The 23,086-nt window shown below is 44.6% G+C and overlaps 1 protein-coding gene across 1 annotated transcript in view; it reads left to right on the top strand.

The window, feature by feature from the left end:
• Window positions 1-1,409: 1,409 nt before the first annotated feature.
• Window positions 1,410-23,086, top strand: part of DNAH1 (dynein axonemal heavy chain 1) — a 71,482-nt gene continuing 49,805 nt past the window's right edge. The window contains exons 1-18 of the mRNA XM_086470654.1: window positions 1,410-1,622; window positions 2,205-2,277; window positions 4,677-4,851; window positions 5,349-5,505; window positions 6,034-6,166; window positions 7,706-7,867; window positions 8,407-8,659; window positions 9,887-10,044; window positions 10,858-11,069; window positions 12,288-12,574; window positions 13,582-13,732; window positions 14,313-14,506; window positions 15,713-15,938; window positions 16,577-16,696; window positions 17,481-17,563; window positions 18,997-19,138; window positions 20,254-20,409; window positions 21,387-21,585. Of these exons, the coding sequence (XP_086326780.1) occupies window positions 1,410-1,622; window positions 2,205-2,277; window positions 4,677-4,851; window positions 5,349-5,505; window positions 6,034-6,166; window positions 7,706-7,867; window positions 8,407-8,659; window positions 9,887-10,044; window positions 10,858-11,069; window positions 12,288-12,574; window positions 13,582-13,732; window positions 14,313-14,506; window positions 15,713-15,938; window positions 16,577-16,696; window positions 17,481-17,563; window positions 18,997-19,138; window positions 20,254-20,409; window positions 21,387-21,585 (3,094 nt within the window). The remainder of the gene's footprint in view (window positions 1,623-2,204; window positions 2,278-4,676; window positions 4,852-5,348; window positions 5,506-6,033; window positions 6,167-7,705; window positions 7,868-8,406; window positions 8,660-9,886; window positions 10,045-10,857; window positions 11,070-12,287; window positions 12,575-13,581; window positions 13,733-14,312; window positions 14,507-15,712; window positions 15,939-16,576; window positions 16,697-17,480; window positions 17,564-18,996; window positions 19,139-20,253; window positions 20,410-21,386; window positions 21,586-23,086) is intronic.

Here is a 23,086-nt window from a genome sequence, read left to right as displayed (position 1 = left end):
TTAACTCCAGCATGCATGTAATGCTTTCTCTGCTGTGTGTACCTGATTCATTCTTGCAGACAGGCAGCAAGGTGAAATTTAGAAAAAATTGCCCTCTCTGATCAAGAGTATAGGATGGGCAGAGTTTTCACTCCATTCAAGAGCTGAGCAGAGAGGGCATGGCGGGAAGAGATGCTGGGTTGTCATCTCCATGTCAGGATGAGACTCCAGACAGGTACCGTGCCAGCTGTGGCCTGCAAGACCAGGCAAGGTCTTTCTAAAACTTAGCCTCAGCAAGCTGGAAGACTCCCATGCAGCAGCCTGTTGCAGAGGCTTGGCCTCCGGAAGTAAGCAAGGCAGATGTGTGGGGCCTAGCAAGGGTGCAGGACACAAACTGTTCATCAGGTAGGGCTGGATGAGGAGTCTGGGTCTAGCGCTCAGCAGGAATTGATGAATAAGCTGTATCACACTTGGAGTAGCCTTGAGAGACACTGGAGAGCTTTGACTCATAATTTACAGGAATAAGCTGTGTGGGTATGTGTACAGCATTACATCGGCGCATGTGTGCAGGCTGGAGGGGCTTGTGTCACTTTAGCTGTACTAATTAGTTACAGTAGTCATCTCTGTGTTTAGACAAGCCTAAAATCAAGGGTTGCATTACCATTGTGCCAGAAGTCTGAGGACTTCTCTTAATTAGTATCTCTCAGTGTGTGAAGGTTTTTATAAAGTAAAGCTGTACAGCTGTGATATTTGCCTGGACTTGTGTCTCCCAAGGTGGAAGAGTAGAAATTATTTGTGAGCTGAGATCACCAGCAGAAATACCGCCTGCAGGAGGAGAGAGAGGGGAGCTTCTGGCTATATTTTAATATTTGTTAGGCGATGCTTAAACATCTCTCCTAAATTATTATTTAAAGAATCAGACTACACCTGGGAGTAGCTGTGTTGGTATCTAGGCTATAGCCTACTCCCACTGGAGTCAAGCGTGACAAGGTTTTTAAGGGATTTGGGTACAGCAAAAGTAGCGCTTCTGTTGTAGTCCTAGTTTACTCAAATTCTCCTGGCAGCCTTTTGAATGCTGCCACAGATCCGGGAAGCCCCTGCTGCTTCAGGAAAGCAGCTTTTCATGCATATACTGCTGGTTTTCCCCCTCCAAAACCCATTTGGAATAATAAAGCGATCTTTCCCCAGGGTTAGTGAGCCATCCAGTCAGCCACATGAGACTGATGGCCCCCAGGTCATGACGGCAGCACTTGGTACCGAAGCAGGGGGTCGAACCTACCTTGTTACCCCCTCATCTTCTTAGCAAGCCAACGGTATCCAGCACAGTGGGAGGGTGTGGAGGAGTGCCAAAGATACAGTGTTTAACAGGCTCAATGTCTTTCCACTCTAGCAAGTCCAGGGTTGCATCACAGCATTGTTCTCTTAGGAAGATGGATAAAGCAAAGAAGGATTTGATGAATTCTGTGGGAAGGAGCCCCAACCCGCCTGATACAAGCAATGAGGCTTCATGCTTTGACTGCAGTCCAGGAACGAGTTTGTTGCTTCCTGATAGCTGCAACCAGAGGCCAAAAAAATACTCAGCCTTTAGACAAAAGACATTTTATGCTGATGTCCTCACTCCAGGAGCCTCCAACATCTCAGTGGTAAGTGCAAAGAGTTCTTTTTCTACCACTGTCTTTCTAAAATGGAAAGACCAGGTACACCTGGTGTGGAGATATAGCTTTCACCCTAGGTCCTAGCCCTTCATTTTTGTCAGAGCCCTCTGTGCAAGACCTTGACCCTTAAAAAGTGAAGGCATAAGGCTCTTCCTGATCACAATTGTGCTGCCTTCCTCAGTGGCCAGTGCTATCACTGTCATGATGTTGCCCAGGTTTAGGATGCCAGCATGGCAAGGCAAGCAAGTAGTTGGACTGCAGATGATATTTGGAAGTGAAACCCTAATGACTGCCTGCCTAATCAGCCCCCAATCCGCATCTTAAGCAGACATCAGGCAGCACTCTGCTGACAAATTCCCTGTCTCTCTGTGCATTGGGCTGAAGTTTCCAGGTATTTGTGCCTCTTTGAGCCTTTTCTGACTGTTGTTCACAGTCTCAATTGTCCCTAAAGCTCTGCTAAAATGGGTCTTATAGGCTCGCTCTCTCTCTGGACCTCTATAACCCACCCTTGCAGTGTACTACAACTATGCTTTGTTATCTCTGACACTTCCCTCACATGCTGCATTTCAGGATGTTTGTGCTGGCCCCCGCATGTACCATGCTTTGCTAAGACAGGCAGACTTCGAGCAGCACATCCCTAAAGGTAAATATACTGAGAGGAAACGTGACATGGCAGGAAACGGGGCCGTAACTCTTACGGCTGCTTATAATGAGGATGCGGGGAACTAGGTTGGTGGCTCTGGGTTAGTGCACTGCTTTCATTCTCCTCTCAGTGCACAGGAATGGCGCTGAGCTGCTTGATTCTCTTGTGAAAAGTGGACTTAGTTTAGTGGTGGAGCAAAGTGATCTGACTGGGTGGTAAAACCATACTCCCTTTTCACCTGGATGTATCCGCTCCCCCCAGGGTTCAGGGTGGACTGTGTTGCTGCCTATGGGAGTTTTGGTCCCGTGGGCCAGGTGCCAGGAGAGCACTGAATTTGCGTGTGTTGTCACTGCATACAGAGCCAGCAATGATCGTTTCCTGTGAAAACGGGACCTGCCTGTGAGAGCTGTATTCAGGGTGCAGGTACTCGTAGCCAAAATCATGGTCCTTGCTCATATATTCATTCTGCATCCAACTGCACCCCAGAGTGGCTTGTTGTTCCTAGATGCAAAGGATCTTTGTGTATACAGAGCTGCTGGTCCCACCTGCTTACAAGAGCTCGTATCATGGATGCTCAAATATAGGAACGGTCGAAAGGTTTGCCAGCAGTCTCCTGGACCCTAGAGCACTCTTGGGGGTATGGATCATAGGCTGGCAGCAGGTGGGGAGAAAGTGTGCATGTGAGAGAATTTTGGTCTGAGAGAAAGATGGTAACTATATATACCACCTTCCTGTGCTTAGAAGTGACATTTATTTTCATGAGTGAGGACAAATGACTGCATCCTCAAGTGAATCTTGACAAGCTAGACTCATCCCTAACAAGTGGAGACAGATCTCTATTTATGATCTGCTGCTTCTTCAAGGGGGAAGAAGCTATCAAGCTGGAAATGTAAATGCAAATGAAACACTAAGTATTGACATAAATAGTTGATAGTGCACAAAGTGCCGTAATGGATGGTGCCATGGATTTTGCAACAATGAAGTGACAAAATTGGAACAGCTGTGCTCCCTGACAACAAATATAAATCAGGGCCCTTCTGAAAAGACCCCAAGCAAGAGATAGGCATGAGGCTAAGGAGCTGCATTTTAGAGATTCCTCAAAATTATCGTAAGCATGCATGTTGGAATAGACAATGCAAATGTTTAGGTTTGTATTTATTCCGAGCTAGGCGCACCTTCCTAAGAGAGGGGAGTAGAGAGAGGGGAGCCAGTTCAGTGGCCACTTCCTTTAGTCCCTAAGCAGACAATGTACAGCTACAAGGGTCAAGTCGGGCCAATTAAGAAGGGCAAGGGAATGACCTCTTAGAGGACCCTTTCTGTACATGATCATCCTGGAACATGCCTGGCTTCAGCATTATTGGCTGCTCTGCACAACTGCTTTGAAATCAAGGGGTCGCATCCATGACGCAAGCAGAAGCACATGGAGCAGGGTGAAGGAGTTGGTCCAAAGCTTGACATCCAAAATACCCACTTACAAGCCAGAACCTTAAATTTCTCCTTGGTAGAGTGTGAAAGTTCATCAAACGAAAGCTCTCACTCCGTTAAATCTATTTTTAGCTCAATGCTTAGCTCTGTCTAGGGAATAGTGGTTTTTAAAGCTTGCATGCAATTACTTAATTTAGGTTAAGCTTCAAATTCCTAGTTTGCTGCTGTTCTATTATTTGCGGCTTGTATATATAAACATTTGGTTTATTTATGGAGTAAATGACATGGTTTAATTTCAGCCAATTCTTGGAAATGTATACTTTTTGCTTAGTCCTAGTTTCCATTGAAAACATTTGGCCAAATTGTGAGATTGTTAGCTCTTTAACTCATTTTTTTCTCACACCACTGCTGATGTGAGTGGGAGGTTCGCTTGAGCAAAAACTGAGGAGAGGTTTGTCCCAAGCAACCTGAGCGGCTTGTTCTCTCCTGCAATATTCATAAGCTCTTTATCACCGTCTTGATCAAGTTCCTTGGCCAGCTACAGCTGACTCGGTCTCAGGGCACCCCAGGGAGGCAGGGGAATCCCACCCCTTTTTGAGAGTGAGGGAAGCTGAGCACTAGAGACGGTAACTTACTCACAATTGTGTAGAGAGTCTGTAGGAAAGCTGGGAACAAAACAGATTCCTTAGAGCCAGGTCAGTGCCCTATCTCCTAATAAGGTGCATGACAGTAATACTCAGTGGAGGCTTCTTCTATGCCATCATTTTGATACTGGAAAACCACAATGACATATTGCAGCAGGAAAAAAGGTCTTCTTTTCTGTTTTGCATTTGATGTCTGCCTAATTCTCTCTCAAACCTAGTCAAGTAACTTCTGCAGACAACCCAGGAGACAGCACAGTCCTCCTGTGTGCGTGAATGTAAAGCAGAGTGATGTCTGGTGGTTTCAGATGTGTGTTTCTCTTTGTCTCTTAGTCACAACCTTCAAGATGCCTGAGGACTTTGGAAATGTCCTGGATAAGCAAGTGATTGGACCAACCACTGAGAACCTCATCAAGTCAGATTTCCCAGAACAATCATTTAAGCCCAAAGTGCAGATTGGCTTCCAAGGGCTTCCAGGGCAATGCCCTCGGAAGATTGAAGTAGAGAGGTAAGTAACCAGAAAGTGGTTACGGAATCATTACGGAATGGACAGATTAGGGTGTTGATTTTTGCTTTCAAGACATGACACGTCAAAAATCTTTAGGAAAATACCATCCTGTCAGGCAGTGGTCTCCAAAGTGGGATGTGTGCATCGCAGGGAGTGCACAAGACAATTCACTGGGATGTGGGAAAAAAATAGTTCTTCAAAATAGTGTTTATTTCATCCTTTTCTCATCCTTTTTTAATTTCTATTTTTGTGTATGCTCTATAATGTACATATCGGTGCAGTAGGACATGTAAAATTTATAAATTGGACTAGATGATCATTGTAGGTCCCTTCCAACCAAACTATTCTATTCTATAGATAAAAAAATACACTTGTATGTGGTGTGTGCTCAAAAGCTTTTTTTTATTGATGGGGTGCATGATCAAAAATCGGAGTTGCAGGCATGGCAGCCCTTCTAGGTGCATTAAGTGATTATTTCCTCCTCTGATTCAAAACAGGAGAAGACGGCTATATCTCACCTTTGATATTGCTCAGCTCTTAGCCAGCAAGGGGATAGACTCCAATCAGCTGATGCCAAGGCACCATGATCCTGACAATATGCCAACTATTGAGGAGAAGAAAGATCCTCTCTTTCCCATCTACCTCCCATTAAAGGTAAGAGAGAGTGTTTGGCACTTGGATCTATCTCACTGCTTATAGCACAGGATGTTTCTGAAAACTGCAGGACACTTAGCCATCATTGATACAAGTGATAAAACAAGGAAATGCTTTAGAGCAGGTTTGGGCCCTGAAGGATCTCTACAAGATGCTGAGGATCTTCTGCAGGATGCCCACAACTTCCATCAGAACTAATAGTCCTTGAGGGTGCTCCTCACTGTCATTTGTGTGTCCATAGAAAAGGTTGTGTCTCATGTTTCCTTCCAGATGCAGTAGTCAGCAGTATTACTGCATGAGACCTCTCCAGGTGGTGTCTCTTCTCCCTAGGAAAGGGCTAGAGGTACAGATATTGTTTGGAAAAGGATTGTTGATCAAAGATCAGCACAGCTTTTGCACCTGGACTGTGTTCCCTTTTTGTAGCCCATTTAGGAACTGCATGTTAATTTTCCTTCCATGAAATTTTGTATCAGGTATTTCCTTCTCTCTAAAGTAAGACTTCATTTCACTCATGTCCTGGCTTTTTAGATATTTGACAGTGACGAGTATGACTGTCGAACTCCAGAAGAGTGGATCTCGCTAGGACTGGAGCCAGGTTCTCACGACAGAAAGCCAGTGCCTGGAAAAGCACTTTTGCCTACAGATGATGTACTGGGACATGGTAAAGCTTGAATGAGTTACTGCTCAAGTGAGGCCATGCTAACAATTACGGGCCCATTCAGCAGAAGGGAACATGTAGATTCTGACAAATGCAGCTCTGAATAGCAGAAAAGCAATAACTCATTCTGACCAGGCTCAGGCAAGCAGATCAAGAGACTAGGGATCTCAATGACTGTCAGTCCTGCCCTGGACTGCCTATTTGCACTTGTTTTAGAAGTAGCCTCTGCCGTTTGCCCTCCTTTCTGTGCCTGGAAGTCAGTACAGTCAAAATTTTGCTTTATTGGTATTTGGTGTTATTATGAAGTTAGTTAGTTAGCTTGAACACAGTATGTTTTTCCTGGATTTCACTGCAAGTGCAGGACTGGAAGTCAAGTTCAGACTGCAGTGAAAATCCAAGTAGTAAATTTGGGGCAAATTAAGTGATGTGGGTGCCTATTGTTTTCCTATCACTCAGAGCCTTCCCAATGAGAAGGCATCACTAGGTACAGATGTATTGGTGTCTGGTTGTGGCTGTGGCTCATGTCAACACACCTGCACTAGCTTTAAAGCATAGGAACTGGCATGCATACTGACTGCAGCTCTGGGGCAACCTCCAGAGGCTAGGCTGTCTGTAAAACATAAGTATAAAACATAAGCTGTGTGGATCCTCGGGCAGCCAGCATGTGATGGCTGCATTCTGCTTGCAGCTGGCTTGGGGAACACTACACCTGATCACTCCCCAGGTTGAATGGACTGTTCTGCACACCAGTAGTCAGACCTTTTAGGCCCTGGGGGAGGTAAGACCACTGGCATCCGTATAGTGCCAGCACTGTTGCCAATTCCTATAGCTCGGACCCGAGGTTAGCAGCATCCGTTCTCAACTTCAGTATAATGCTGTCCTGATCTGTATCTGTATTGGTATCAATATAGATATTTATCTGTCTGGTTGGCACCTCACAGCATTTAAGAGGATCCAAACAGTTAAGAGCTAGATGCTCTGAGAATGACCCAGAGAAATAATAGACTCTGGGAGAAGGTACAGGGTTTTACGCCCACTCCCAATTAGAAGAATGAGGACTCGTGTGGAGGGTAACACAGGGCTAGAGCCACACATGGCAAAGGAGAATGGGATCCCCATAGAGCCCATGTGGATAATGATAGGTCCTGGATCAAGGAGTGAAGGAATTGGGAGGCAGAGGGGTCCCCAGGCATCGGCTGAAAGAGAGGATGTAGGGCCATACAGGATCCAAATAAGAGACTGTGGCTGCAAAGACTGCGTGGGAGTGCCTGAAGCAGGCGATGGGAGGATGGTCCACGGGGAAACCATAGAGGTAAGAGGAGGAAAATGGAGGTCTCTGGTGTGTGCAAACAGTTAGAAATGCTAAGCTGTAAGACCCGAGTTCATTATTTAGTTGATCACAGCAGAAATTATGTGAGATTGACAGAGATTCAAGCTAGTAAATGGATTTGACTGTAGCCTCACCACTCTGATCAGGAAAGTCCATTTGCTGTAGCCTCCGGGAGAATGGACTAACCTTGTTTTAATCTTTGATCCTCTCAGAGGACCCCAAGAGCCAGAAGTTAATCTACAAGTGGATTGATGTTGGTGTTCTGGATTACGACAAGGAGACAGAGCTCTACTTGGTCCATAAAACAGATAAGAATGGGCTGGTGCGGGATGAAGAAGGGAGACCCATCCTCAATGGAGGAATAACTCCAGAAGGTGTGTTTCAAGAAAGGCCTTTTTGGGACCTGGCATATACTCTGAAAGCCAGTCCATTACCCATGGTGGTCCTTGGTAGAGACGAGAAGGACATCAAGAAATTATTTAATTTGTCTCCCTGTTATCACTCTTAACACATTTCTGTTTAACTAGTCCTGAAAAACCTCTAGGGGAAAGAATGCCACACCTTAATTTGACAACCTATTTGAGGCCTTCCCTTTGGAGATACCTTTCCTTTTTCTCTGTCTCCCATCTTTCCTGCCTTCAAGATAAGTTAAATGTTGGTCTTTGAGGGCCAATGCCATTTTGAGGGGGTATGTCAACAGATTAAGATGAAGTACCCCCCTTTTGAAAGGTTTGGAGATGCTGGTAATTCCATGCTCCTTATGTCTTGCTGTCCTCAGCTTTGGTCCCTCATTTTGATCTCCAGTAAGCCAGCCCAATTACATTACTCATCAAAAAGCTGCTGTCAGCATTGCAAGCTGTTCTGACTTTTGTGTTCCCTTCAGAGTCTCGTAAGCTTTATTTTCATTTCCCAGGAAGAGCCCCATTGTTGTCATGTGAGTACTGGGTGCCACGAGTCTGCCTGCTGTTTCTGGCTGAAGATCCCCAGATGTTTGCACAACGGGTAGTTTCTGCTGACAGCTTGCGTAAGAAGACACAGGCGCTGCTACTGTATCACCTGTATGTGGACTGCATGCCCACAGATGGCCTAAATAGCATCAGTGAGAAGAGCCTCAGGAGAATTAAGCTATTGGCTATGCATACTCCCAAACTGAAGAAAGAGAAGAGGTAAAACATCAAGTACATGTCTGAGGTCTCAGCCTTCAGTCCATTAACGTTGCGGTGCTTCATAAGGATACAAATGAGTGGCAATAGAGGCAGATCTTGAGCATCCAACTGATAGACTGTGGATCTCATTTGCTTTCAGCTTATGCATACTACCCTCTTGCCCAGAGTGTCATCAGAAGTAGGCAGGACAAGAGCCCCAGGGACACATGTACAGGATGGGTGATCTGTCAGTATTCCCAGATGAGGTCTATATGTACTTCATATACAGATCCACTGAGCCATGTTTACACCTGCAGTTAAGTGGCCTTCAGCGGCAGGAAGGTTGGACAGAAATGGCATGGTTGACCTTGCTGTCTCCCTGTGCTTGCAGGGAACAGATCAGTCATTCCTGAATTGATCTGCAGACCGCCAGCTGTCTCCAGAGAGATAGCTGTTGTCTGCTGGTGATTCTTCTACTTATTAGCAGCTGCTAAAATCAAAAGAAGATCTGCACAGCGTGAAGCAAACAGAACAGGAGATCTCCACCTGGATATAACTGAGTATCTCTTTGAGATGCAGTTCATATCAGGAAGCCGATTTAAGAGTCCCTGGACTGATGAATCATGAGCCATTGGTGGTGTCGCTGGGAATCAGCCATGACTGATTGCCCTGCTCAGAGACAGGAAGGTGTGAAGGGCTGCCTGGTCTGCCAGCCTAAACTGGAGTGTAGGAGAGTAATTAGTCTCTGTTTGTCAGCAGAAATATAGGTATAAAAGAAGGTACTCTGCCTGTTTGAGGTGAAAGGTGATTATTTCCTAGGGCAAACAGAGCAGGGTTTCAGCACTTATACACATGTTTTGGCTAAGGAAACTGATTTCAAGAAGTGTTCAGCAGGAGGCGGTTGGGAGGACAGCTCAGATAGCCCACCTTTTCCAGAACTGCCAGCTAGCTTCCTCAGTTCTTTCCCCCTCGCCCCCTCCTCTCTGTAATGCTTCTTCCTCTGCACACCCCCAGTGGAGATTTTGCTTCGATCTGAAAAGACACTTGCCTCTGTCATTAAATGTCCAGTTGAAGGCTTTGCTGGCTGCTTCACTGTCTGCACAACTCTCCTAATGCATTCAGTAGTAGGTGAGCTTCTGGGTTAGCAAATCCAGGAGGGAGGGATGAAGAGTGGGTTTTGCAGTAAAGCTACAGACACGCTTCTGCTCAAACACCATGGGTTATCATTGTTTCTATGTCTTGTAACAGGGTGTTAGACCATATGTGCTGCCTGGAGAAAGAAGTGAAATTAGACTATGAACGCACCATGAACAGGATCAGCTTTGAAAGAGTTGTCACTTGCAAACCTCAGACATTTTCTTATGTCACCCTGCCAGACAAAGAGGAGAAGAAAGTACCAGAGAAAGGTATGGGACACAGTGAAGCACTTTGAACTCGGCATGGTTATAGGACCTCTTGTCTTTGATAGGATTCATGCTTTGTGGCAGAAACTCTCACTTTCGTGTTAATAACTCATAAGGGGCAGCAGCAAGATATTATATGAGACTTTGATTTTGTCTGCTCTTTTTTGGGGTATATTTGCATGTTCATGTTACCTCAGTATAACACATTACCATCCATCAGCTAAGCTGCAGTAACTCTGCAAGTGTACCCTTAATGGCACCAAATGCACAGCAGTGTGATTAGCTTAACGGCCTTCTGCTCCGCACTGTGCTGGGGCTGGCTGCCTTCCATTTGCTGTGCTCAGCTGTGGCATACCTCAGGTGTGAAAGAGGGCTCAGGCTCCTTTGGAGTCCTGCTCTGGAGGAAAATGGGAAGGTGTATTTTGTGCACTTCGATCTTCCAAAGGTTGGAACGCCTTGAGGTGGTTCACAAGTGGCCTCTCACAGATGAAATGTCTCAGCTGTGCCTTGAAGCCTCAGTGGGAAGGTTCTTCAAGTCCAGTGTGTTTTCTCATGGAAGCTTCATGAACCAAAGCCTCAGGAAGGTCAGGCACTAAGACAGTCCCTCAACCCCTAATGGGAGCTTGCGGAAAGTCTCTGCTGCAGAGCAGAGAATCTTTCATCCAGCCATCTGCTGAAACTGCTATATGATAAGGCCTGTGCATAAGAGGAAAGTCCTTTTCACAAGCGCATTCCAAAGGGAGCTGTACTCTTCCTCTAAAACGGAAGCTGGGATGGCTGTTGCAGGCAATAACATGTTCCTTTTTTCGGTGACAGGGTGTATCTGGATCCCAGACTATCCTTTTGATGAACAACAAGCAGATTTCAACTTTGTCTCACTCCTGACCAGGCCAGAAGTCATCCTTCTCCTCACACAGGTGCAAGATGAGTGCAACAAGGCAGCCACCATGTCTCTGTTTAACTTGACCTTAGCCAAGCATGTCTGCTTGGAGGAGTTTGAACAGATCCAGACCCAGACCTTCACTCAGGTGAGCGGAGGAAGCATGTGGGGTGAACACATGGAGCAGCCAGCAGGGCTGTCAGCGTGTATTAGACAGATGCAGCAGCTGCAAACTGATTCCCTAGAAACAGATGAGCTTTCAAAGGAGATGTTGTGGATGGGGCAGGGAGAAATTTGCATGTACGTGTCAAATTTATTGGTGTGTGGGGAGAATGGGCTGAAAGAGCCATAGCCCCCTGGTTAGCATCTGCCAATGCTGACCATGCTCTTAGTCATGTGTTGAATAAGTGGCCACATAGGGCTACAGCCCCTCTTTCCTCCTCCTGGTCTCCATGCAGGTAACAGTCCCAGTTGACACTCAAAAGTTTCCAGGTTTTTTGTTTTTATTTCCCCATCCTTCCAGCTGCAAGGCACAAGAGTGTTGCTTCCTCCTGAAGCACTCATGGGGTAATGCTTTTCTGCACTCTGTGTTCTTTATGCACTTAATTAAATTACTCAGCTTGCAATGCCAGCAGACGGACTAGGACAAAAATCTGCAACTCTGTGGTAATTCTCACCGGAAGATCTTCATGCCCTCTAAATGCATCCTGGACGTGGCCACAAGGAGTAGCTTGCACAGGGTTACACAGTAAATCAGTGGCAGAGGGCATGTGGTGGTCCTTCCTAGTCACATGCTGTTTCAGCTAAGCAGTGCTGTCATCCACTCAGTGACTAAGGTTGTTTTATTACACACAAACAGCAGCTCCCTGTGGAGCAGAAGTGACACTTGGTGGTATTTTAATAAATTAAAGCACTGCAGACTGCTGCTGTCCTTGGCTTCTTCCCCTCTTTCTCCTCACTTGTCAAGAGAAGACAACATTCTGTCCTTTACTTGCTCATTGTACTGTCTACATAGCTTTTTATGAGGGACCCTGACACAGGCAGCTCCAGGGATACTGTTCTATAGAAAAGAGAACAAAATGGAAATACTGTGTATAAAAAGAAAGAATAGAGCACTCCTTGTTTTTCAATATCAGGCTTTCTTTTTGTAGGTCTTTTGTCAGTGAAGGAGATGTGTTGCCAGGTTTAGATGTCGTGTGTGTGTGCATGGATTTGACAGCTACTGTTTAGCCACAGCTCTGAGAGAACAGTTGCCTTTCATTCCAGAGAAAGGTCCAGCAGTCCCAGCTAGCAGCTAACCTCACCATACTGCTTTCCTATCAGCCCTTGGAGGATTACACAGCTTGCTGTTTTTTCTTTGCCCTAGGTTCAGATGTTTCTCAAGGATACTTGGATCAATACTCTAAAGACTGCAGTAAAGAGCAACCTGAGAGACTCGTACAATCCGGAACAGAGCCACTGGGATGTCTATCAGATGTCCAAACTGTGTAAGCTGATGAAGCGCATCAGATTCATGCTTCAGGACTCTGTGCGGTATCTGGTCCAGAACTCACTGATCAGCTTCACCCAGCTTTTGCTGGACGCTTGCCATGGTATCCTGAATTGCTCAAAGGACATGGAATGGGAAGATGACCTCATCCATAGCCCATACAGGTAAGGAAGGGAGAGAAAAAAAGGGTGGAAAGAGCAGAGAGGTGTAGTGCTGTTGTCTTTCTAACTACTGTTTTTGCAAGCAAGCTTTGCGCTGTATGGGGTCTTTAGGCTGGGCTGTTTCTTCCAGTCCTCCATCTGACACATTTGCTTGAGTGTGGAAGAATGACACAGAGCTGACTGCTTTGTTAGTACAGATTTCAAGTTGCTGTTATTGATATGAGGCAGCCCATCAGAATCAAGGTCTGCTACTTTATCATGCTGTTCTAAAGATTAGCCACTTCCAGCATTCTCAGGGGAGCAAATAATTACTACTAGCTTTTTTTCTGGAGGCCAGGAATAAGAATACTAGGAAGCATGGCTGCTTAATTCCATTCTTGGATTAAACCTCAGAAGTAGGATCTGGCCTGGGATCTCTAAGGAATACCAAATTTGGCTTGTCACAGTGTCTAGAATTTTCTCCCATTGGGTATCAGTTTAAGGATTTCTGTCCTTCATACAATTAAAAAATGAAGGTTTAGAAATTGAAAACAGGAGGAAAAGAAAAAAACCTGTCACTCTCAAGAGGCCTTTTACCTTGAAATCAGTGGAAGCTTTGTCACTGACTTCAGCTGATCCTGAGCCATGCTGGTAACGTACAAGATTGGGAGATACTGAATATTACTTCTGGAAGGTGAATTGTAGGAGTATATTTGAGATGCTGAATGCCTGGTTTGAAGATCGTCTTCAATTTTTTTGTAAAGCAGGTCCAATTCTCAACATAAGGTTATGACTTTTGGGGATACTGGTATGTCATGATTGACACTTCCTTCACCTTTGATAGACAAGAAATCTCAATGTCTTTACTGGTAAATTCAGAAAGCAGTGTTTCATACCTTCAACTGCATGGGACAGTCCTCCTCCCCTCTGCTTTCCTTTCCTGTCCAGTAAGCAATTTAGCATGAGCAATATTGTTGTGTGCCATTGTCTCAAAAAGCATCCCTGTTCTTCCTTATCTCTTCCCACTGCAGGCCTCAAAGGAATCCACTCTTTGTAATGGACCTTGTGCTGGACAGCAGTGATGTTCACTTCAGCCCCCCGGTGGAGAGCTTTGAGAAGTCCCTCATTTCTCTGTTCAACAAGGGAATCCTGGCGACTCACACTGTCCCACAGCTGGAGAAGGTGAACCCTTCTGCATCAACAGTGATATATTGCTGTGCAGGTCTCAGTGCATTGCAGTTTGACATAGACACCCCTGAGCTTGTATTGAGGGAGACAGTTGCAGAAGTAGGTAGTTGGAAATCCAGTTAAATTAATTTGGGCACAGCACTGTGCTAATGCAGCTCTATTCTGACAGGATTGCTTCAAGCTCCCCAACCCTGTAGCTGTTTTATCTGGTTGCTATCTCAGCTTTGGTGCTGCACGTTCTGTGGAGACTTGTCCTAAGTAGCCTGGTTGCCGTAAGTGCATGGCAGCGGCTAAAAGCAGACTCATAAAGGAAATAACACCTTTTCCAGTGCTGTCAGTCTGGTGCAGACCTCTTCTGCATATGCATTCTTCTGCCTGATACTGTGAAAGACCTGTCTCCCAATGTCCTCCTTCTTGAGGGGGACAACATAAAACTGGTAAGACAAATCCTGACACAATGTAGGACGGACTGCTTGACTTCTCAAAGTTGCCACTAGTGATTTTCTCGCCTGTCTACTGAGGAGGCATGGTTAGCTCTGCTAGTCCTTGAAGACCTCTCTCGTTCCTCTTCCAGCACGTGTTGGAGAACATACTTATCACAGGCACGCCGTTGCTGGACTCAGTGGGCTTGCATGAACCAGAAGTAGGAGAACTCCGTGAGACTCTGCGGTCTGCCATTCAAAAGGCACTGGTGCCTCTCCAAGCCTATGCCAAGAGATATGAGAAGTTCTTAGAGCTAAATAGCAATGACATCCAGTACTTCCTAAGGTAAGTGGCTTTTGACAGAGGCACCTGTAACCCAAATGGCAAGCGTTTTCAGAAGCTGTTGTGTGGTTGTGCGTGAGAATGTGGAACCTCTTCTGAGACCATGAATGTGCGTGACATGCCTCAGATGCGAGATCAGGCATCCATCAGAGGCAGCCTTCAGTCATGGGCAATGGTCCATGCTTTTAGAGAACATTGGTGGTGGCAGTGAGAATTTCTTCCTGCCTCTGACAGCAGTCACATTCCTGTCATGTTTGTAAGTGTAACTGGAGATATTAATGGCCCTAAAAATGACTCATCCTGTTTGAAAATCCAGTTAGCATACTTGACTCTGACCTCCTTCAAATAGTGTCTGTTCAGGCTGGTCACATTCTCTAGAAAGTAATGTTTTCTTTTGTTTCAGCCTCACTGTTTTCACTGCCAAAACTCTTTGCACCTATGTTGTCCTTTGGCCTCTGTTACTTTAATGGTCCTTTTTCCTCCCCCCGGGTGCCTCCTGATCTTGCCCTGTTTACACCAGTGCTTTTGTTTCATCTCTCCCTCTCCTCTTGCCTTATTACCTCTTTCATCTCTTTCTTCCACTGCTTTTCTGCAGCTAAAATATTTTGTGCTCTTATTCCACTCCACGCCTTTTGTGCTTTAAAACCCAATGTAGATTTGAGTCTGTCCCTTCCCATGCTCTGCAATGTGCTCCTCAGCTGCATATGAGTTCCATGTCTTCTTGCACACACATCTTCTGAAACTGGGAGCCTGTCTACAGTGGTACGTGGGTGTAGCTGTGGTGCAGGTAGGCATAGGCTTCCTCTGCTTTGCACTGGTAACTGTAGCAGTGAAGACACTGAAGCAGAGCCATCAGTGCAGGCTGGTCACCCAAATAGATGGACTTTACATGGGATGACTTTGCTACTATAGCTTCCCATGCTCAGTTAAAGCTAGCAGTCATGTACTTGACTGTGATACAAACGCCCCTCACTTCCTGTGTAGGCATGTCTTTGGCTGTAAGGTCTAGAAGGCATCAGTACTCCCTCAGTCTGTGCTTGCACTACACATTCAAATAGATGCATGTTTTAGTGACAGTAAACGGACTCATTATTAATTTAATGTCTTGATCCTTTGGGCAGACACATCTGGACATCCTATGAACAGCCTGGATTCTCAAATAATCTTAAGGTCTATGTTACCTCTTTTTGTTGGTGTTTTTATTTACAGAGACTATGAAGAGCAATGTCCATCTGCCCAGGAGGTGATGAGTGTAGTAAACATGCACTTGTCTGAAAAGGAGAACCTGGACAACACTCTACCTAGTTCTATTGTCATTGGTCCCTTCCATGTTAGCATAGAAGGTGTTAAGCAAAGTCTGTCTGAAAAATACAAAGCCCTTGCCACTTCCATGTTGGACATACTGGCTAAAAACCTCCATTTGCAGGTGGAGAATGTAAGTTACCTGGTTCTATAGATTATCTGTCAGTGTCTTGTCTTGTCCTTCTGCTTTTGAAGTCGCTGTGTTTGTGAAATGGACAAAAGATAGCAACTGAGGCCACATTAATGAGGACATCTTAAAGATTACATCGGAGTGATTATTTAAAATAACAACTATAGGGGAGATACATAGACTTAACCAAATCAAGTATTAAATATACTTAATAAATTATGTGCCCGAAAGCTGTATCTCTGAGACTAAATTCTTCAAGACCTTGCCATCTTATAGAAATCTGTAGGTGGATTGAAACGATCTGTCTCGTAGACAACTAGAAGGTCCTTCTGCTTGCTCTGAGGATAACTGGAATATAGACAATTGCATCTGCCAGACGATTTTCCAAATCTGTTATTGTCATAATTTCAGCTACATACCTGTGGTTCCTCTTCTTTTTCTGGGCAGTCCCATTCCATTTGAGCTCAAATGAGATGGATGTAGAAAGACTGTGGAATGAAGAAGACGGAACAGGACTGTGTACTAATCAGTTTAGACTGCCTTCAGAATGGGAAGTGGGTGGATCATGGCAGGTTTTCCAGTTTGCCCATTAGCAATTAATGGCTTTTGAATGGTCTTTTCTCTGCTGTGTCCTCCTGCAGATCTGTGATGCATATAAAGCTGTCAGCTGCAAAATGCATGAGAAACTGAACAGTATCGAGGAGCTGGCTGAGCTGCGGGAGTGGATGAAGGGACTCCCTGAGCAGCTGGCTGTGCAGGAGGTAGGGCATGGTCTCCTTATGGACAGGGGACACCAAGGGAAGCGAGGAAGAAATTTGTCATTGCAATGTGTGGTGTCTCAGAAGCAGAACTCCATTTGTTTTGCTTGGATGTCTTTGCATGCAATACCATAAGATTCCTGGCTTTATATTTTTGTAATTCCTAAGATTTTTGTTTTCAAATACACATATTATGAATTTAAATATCTATGCAAAACAAAATAGCAGTTACAAATTTTTCCTGAAAGATTTGTGTATGCCTTTTGCTACCTTCATGATCCATTCTGCATTTGTGTCTTCTAAAAATGAATGTTGTTTTCAAGAAAATATTTCTGTTACCAAATGCTCATATTGCTGTTAATGTATTTCTTCTAATAGGACATTCTAGTGCTGAGTTATTTCTAAGTTATTTGAAGTGTACGTCTTCTCCCAGCTGAACAAATGGGGAACAAAGGCATCAAGCTGTGACACAACTTGTCCATGCCAAGGAAAGAACCTGGAGGATAACCCAAAGCACTCAACTTCTGTCCAGCACTTTATCCACTAGGTCACACTTCTTGTCATTCATATAGAACAGAGGGTGATGATGGCGTGATCATTCACAGAACAAGGGGCTGTAAATCCATTCCCACTGTTCACACAGCAGAGAAGTAGCCTACATCACATTAAGCTTGTGTGACTAACACCCTTCAAAGGCATCTCATGAAAATGAGGTATACACCAAAGAGTTGGAATGAGTATGGTTTAAAGGTGTCTATTTTTTGTCTCTTTCTCTCACCCTGTGCAGGAACGGATTCGTGAGGTCATGGAAGATTACAAGGTCATGGAGGGATTCCTTTACAATCTTACCGAAGAAGATTTCCATGACAAGTGAGCACAAGGCATTTCTCCCACTGTCAAAGTGGGACACTTTGCAGCAATTACCATTCTCAGTGCTTCAGGGGCTGTCTATCAAGGGCTCCAGCAGAACTTTTGAGTGCCTCTTAGGCTATATGAGCACTGAATTCTCAAAATTAAGTTTATAGAGAAGAAGCGTGGGTTCATGCTGCCTTCTGGCCTGGGGCAAGGCAAACTGGTAGCTGTTAAACTGTTTAATGTATTAAAGCTCTTTTCTCTTGGTTTTTTGGAGACATCTGCAAGGTCTCAAAGTGCACAGTTTAGTCTGTGTCTGAAACGAAATTAACACTTCCAAGGTAGGAAGACTCCCAGAGTTTTCTTAGGACTAGGAAGGAACATGAACCATGTATTATTACTGCATTTCTTTTCCGTGCAGTCTCCTCTTAGTTTTATCTTTGGCTATGTTATTCGGATTGGGGTCTGACTATGCCCCGGTAGCAGAGCCAGCTCATAAACACAGCTATGCAGCTTCTAAAGAGACCTCAGCCCTGGAAGCACCTCTCATATGGTTTGGACTTGGTCCAATGTGTCTGCAAGCTGAATGAGTCTCTGCAGAGTGCTCCTGAATCTAGAAACGTGGAATGCACACTGCAGAAAACCCACAGAAGCTGCAAGAAAGCATTTCAGCTCTCGGACAGCTTAGCACAAATGTAGCTGTATGCCCACTGGCCAGACCTGGCACATGCAGAATTAGTAGGAGATTGCTGCATCCCCAGGCCCTGGGATGGGTGTGACTTGGAGCATAATGCTGCAAAGCTTGCATCTGGCATTGCACACAAGCTAACAAGTCCAAATGGAGTAATGGGTGGGCTCCTGCTGAGCAAGAACCAAGAAGCCTGCCTTGCCACGAGCAGCTGCTTTGTGCAGCCTTTCCTGTATCTGCGTTGCACTCCCCAGGGCACTCTGCAGAAGCCTGGCTATCCTGGGCTTCACTGTATCTGGGTTATCCTGGCCCCTCACTGCCCTGCTTAACAGGAGGCTGGCTTTTTCAGTAGCACTGAAAAGCCACAAGCCCAGACTCTGACCCCATTTTTTTCAGTTCCTTGTGAATATGTTCAAACACAGACATTCCCTCTGAATGCCAACTGTTATTTTGCTGTCTCTTAGCTTTTCAGCAACTTACTGGATTTGTTCCTTTTAAAAAGGCCCTCCACTTCTCCCCAGCCCTCTCCATGTGAATAGCCTAGTCACAAGGACTGCATATCAACAAGAAAAGCTGAAAAAAATGTTTTGTTGAAACCACGTGTGTTTCTGTTGTTGTAAAGCTTCCTTGTTTGGTGGGAGTTGGCTTTCTCATTCTGTTATTTTCAGCATTTCAAACATATGCTCAAAAAGTTCTCTCTTTCTCTCCTCTTTTTTCCTTTTTTTGTTTTGTTTGGTTTGGTTTATATATCATGTGAGTGCAGGTGGGCTGCAAGTTTCTGGCCACTGAAAATAACTATGCAAGCTGAGTCCATTAGGCTCCAGCACCTGGAGAAGGAAGACGAGTTTCGCAAAATCCAGGTCATGGATCAGAATGGCTTTCAAGACAAACTGGAAGACATGCAGGTATTAAGACACTGACGATAAACTGTCCAGAGAAGGGGGCTTTGAAGCTCTTGTGGTCAGCCAGGTGGGAAACTTTCAAATGAGATTTTAGTCAGATGAGATTTTCTGTCAATGTATTGTTGGACCAAAAATTATCAAACGTCCTCCCCACCACCCCATTTTTTTTTATTGGAAGTTGGGCTTTTGATTAAGAGTTCCATTTTTGTGTGAAAGACTATACTCTCTGAAGAAATACTGACTTTTCACTGGGAAGGTGTTCATTGAAATACAATATTCTGATTCTTGGTGGTCAGACAACCCATGCACCTGCTTTTTCTTTATTGTGTACTCAGTTCCCAGCAAAGCATCTCCCATGATACGCTGCCATCAAGGGGGAAAAATACAACATTCAGTCATGGAACTCATCTCCCATGAAAGACCCTTAAACAATAGCAGAGTTTTGGAGCTGAGATACCTCAGGTTTCTGCTGAAACAGTCTGAATTTTATTTTTCACCAGAAACTCTTAAATACAGAAAAAAAAAAAAAAGGCCATCTTGGAAATGCTTTAATCAGTGACCTAGATTATCTTGGAAATAGCCTCCCAGAATGATGATAACCCAACACTGGATTAAAAAAAAAAATTAAAAATATCCCCAAACCCCACAAACTGAAAACAAACAAACAAACAAACAAACAAAACCACCAAAACAAACCAGAAAAGTTATTAGTGAAGCTCTGGACATGTGTTGTTAAACAATTCTTGGAAACAAACTGAGTGACCTAGTAGAGTTACCATTTTCACTGATTCTGTAACTAATGACAGTATAAATTCAGTAGCAAGAAATTTGGGCACAGACTTATTGCTTCTCCTCCTCAGGGATTAACTATTGTCACAAAGACGAAAAACAGCTGGTCATCACATTTGGACTTTCAACCACCTGACCAGTGGTTATTGCTTCTCCTCACCACTTTCATTGCGGTCTAAACAGAATTGGAATTGGATTGGGGGGGGGTGAAATTGTGAGCATAAAAATCTTGCCGTTGAATGAAACAAAGAGCACACCAGGAAGCTGAGATCTCCAGAGGCAGCACTGAGCTTCAGAGCCCCATCTCATGCCTGCCCTTTCTCTTCCAGCTGACTGTAGGTGGATTTTCCATCCAGACAGACTTTAACCAAGCTCATGAGTTGGCTAACAAAGCAAGGGAGGTCAGGAAGCAGCTGAAGGAGCTTCAGGATTTGGCAATTCTCTACAACAACAGGGAAAGAATCTTTGGGGTGAAAGTTACTAATGTAAGTGTCAGGTCCTGTACCTACAGGACCCTAATCTTTGTTGGGCCTTCTAGGTAGTAGGTAAAGCAAATAACGAGATGCAGTTCCTCAGGAAGGAATCCTTCATGCTCTTTTGCTTTACCTGACGAACTGCTCCGCGGTCCTGTAGAGTGACCACACTGCTCCATCACTCCGCTGTGCTGCAGAAGAGCTGATCCCAGGTGAATGTGGAAGGCTGCTCATGGGCCTGATATTGCCACTTCTGTGAAAGACTTTGGGTGCCCACGCTCAGATCTGAGTGATGTTAATGAAGACGAATTGGATGGGGAAGGTCTTGAAGCAGCAGTTAAGATGCATCAACTTCTGTAAGGCTGTTCCTGCAGTTACATAGACGTGAATGAGAGTGGTTGCATAGTGGTGCACAGGCAGCTGGCTGGGCTCGGAGCGTATTGTGTTCTCCTAAGGCAACAGTTTATGTAGTTGCAAATGCTCATTTTGCCTGTAGCTGTTCAGCTGCCAATGAATCATTGTCATCTACGTCCAGCCTACTCTGGCTGCAGAGTAGAAGTGGAGTTCACGTGATGCTTTCCTACTTCTCAGTCTATGGTTACTTCTTCACTGTAAGGAGCTGAGTTTCGATATGATGTGCAATGTGTGCTTTCACTGATTGTGTGTGGACTGCCCATCAAAAATCATTGTGCAGCAGAGCATTTGTAGAGGCAAATGGAGAGAGTGCTTTCCATGCCAGACACATGGTGCAGGCACAGCTCCACTGGATGCATTTTGGCCTGAATGTGTAAAGCCCAGCTCTGCTAGTTGCTCTCCCTTGGAATCTATAGTATTGTTCCAGGAGAAGGTGGTCTGATACATCCTCTTTTTTTTCTCATCGCTTGCTTGAGATCCAAAAATGAATTGTGACTTTTTGGCATTTTGACATGCAAGCTGTTATCCAGAGAATACACTTGTGGCTTATGCTTGCTTTTTCTCTCTTTCCAAAGTACAGTAAGCTGTCCAAGATGGTTAAGGACTTCCAGCCGTACTATGATCTCTGGACTACAGTGTCAGACTGGATGCAGTGGTATGAGAGCTGGATGAATGATCCTCTCATGGAAATTGATGCTGAGCAGCTAGAAAAGAATGTCAATGACTCTTTTAAGACGATGCAGAGATGTGTGAAGCAGTTCAAGGATTCACCAGGTAGATACACAGTCTGGGGAAAGGAAGTTGGTGCATATCAACATTTTGATGTGAGACATGTCACAGAGTGCTCTGAACAGGGATTGTCAGGATGTCACATGGATATCTTGTGTGTGTTAGAGCCCACCGAGAAAATGCTAGCAAACTTATTTTCCACTTTTTTTCTGGAACTGTGATGATTCACATCTAGATGCTAGTTTGCTGCTTGAAGTACCAGTTTGGCATGGAAACAACCAGGCTGCAAATCCCTTTTATACTTAATTCCCAAGACAGTACTGAAATAAAAACCACCCTCTTATATTGCAGTTAATATTTACTCATTTATATAAAGTAAAATAATCCAGACTAGTCACAGAGAACTACTATCTAGCCCAGTGGCTAGACATGTGGGTTTAAGCCCTTATGCAAGTCAGGCAGCAAAGGAACTTGAATCTGGGTCTTCCAGGTGCTGTTTTCTTGGCCAATCTTATTTTCTCTATTGGCCAATGAATTTAATGGAAAGCCAGAAGAGATCTTGATTTTGTTATGAATAAAATGAAATTGCAAAATCTGGAAATGATCTATGGAATGTAATAACTATTTTCCTTCCTGCCTGAATGTGTATGAAGTTTAGATGATCGCATCCAGCCCTTGCAATTTACATGAAGGTCTTTTAATCATGGCTTCTAGTAAAGCTGGAATTGAGACTTCAGTTGTAGCTTAACTTCCCATTCCATGATTCTCAGAGATACATTGGTCATTCTTTAGAGCTAATTCTAAAATCTCCTGCCAGATGGCTTAGATTGAAATATATTTTGCAGTGGGAGATTTTTGATTCATCCTTTTTAACTTGAACTTGCTCTTAAACAATGCCGTGAATCAGCCCCCATGGAGGAGGTGATGAGTGGATGCGTGAGTAACTATGAATCATTATGGTAAACAGAAATACTAAGAATACCTGCTCATATTCATTGCAATATTCCCTGGCACCTGGTAAAATACATGCTTCGTCCTTGAGTCTGCCTTGTCTTTGCATACCACCCAGCTGCAAGTGTGCAGTGTGACCACACGGGGTGCAATAAAAGGAGGCACATGCTGTAGCCAGATTTTGGAAAGGAAGCAAGTCCCGTGTTCTTTGCCTATCCATTGCTTTACTCTCAATAGCACAAGTTGAAAGAGAGCAGGATATGAACAGTGCAGAGACGTGGGCTTCCATTATGCCCCCAGAGAGCAAAGCCCTTTCCTTGACTTCATCATTCCTATGAGGCAGAAGTGCCTTCAGCTCTAGTGTGGCCATAGGCTTGCAGGGCCTCTTCTGCATGCTTTCCATTTCCATAGCTGGATGTGATCCTAGCCTACTTCTAATTCCTGTGTATAGTGTCCATCTTCTATTTCGGATGGCCTGAGCTGGGGTGTGAGATGACTTGCAACCCAATCTTGTTAAGGAAGTGAAGATCTTGGAATGATGACCAGAGCTTGTAAAATATCTATTGGCAGATGGGGTTTCCTCATGCTTGGGAAT

This window comes from Leptosomus discolor, chromosome 9, assembly GCF_034619465.1.
Source record: "Leptosomus discolor isolate bLepDis1 chromosome 9, bLepDis1.hap2, whole genome shotgun sequence".
NCBI classification, from domain to species: Eukaryota; Metazoa; Chordata; class Aves; order Leptosomiformes; family Leptosomidae; genus Leptosomus; species Leptosomus discolor.
This window is presented reverse-complemented; position numbering and strand designations above follow the sequence as displayed.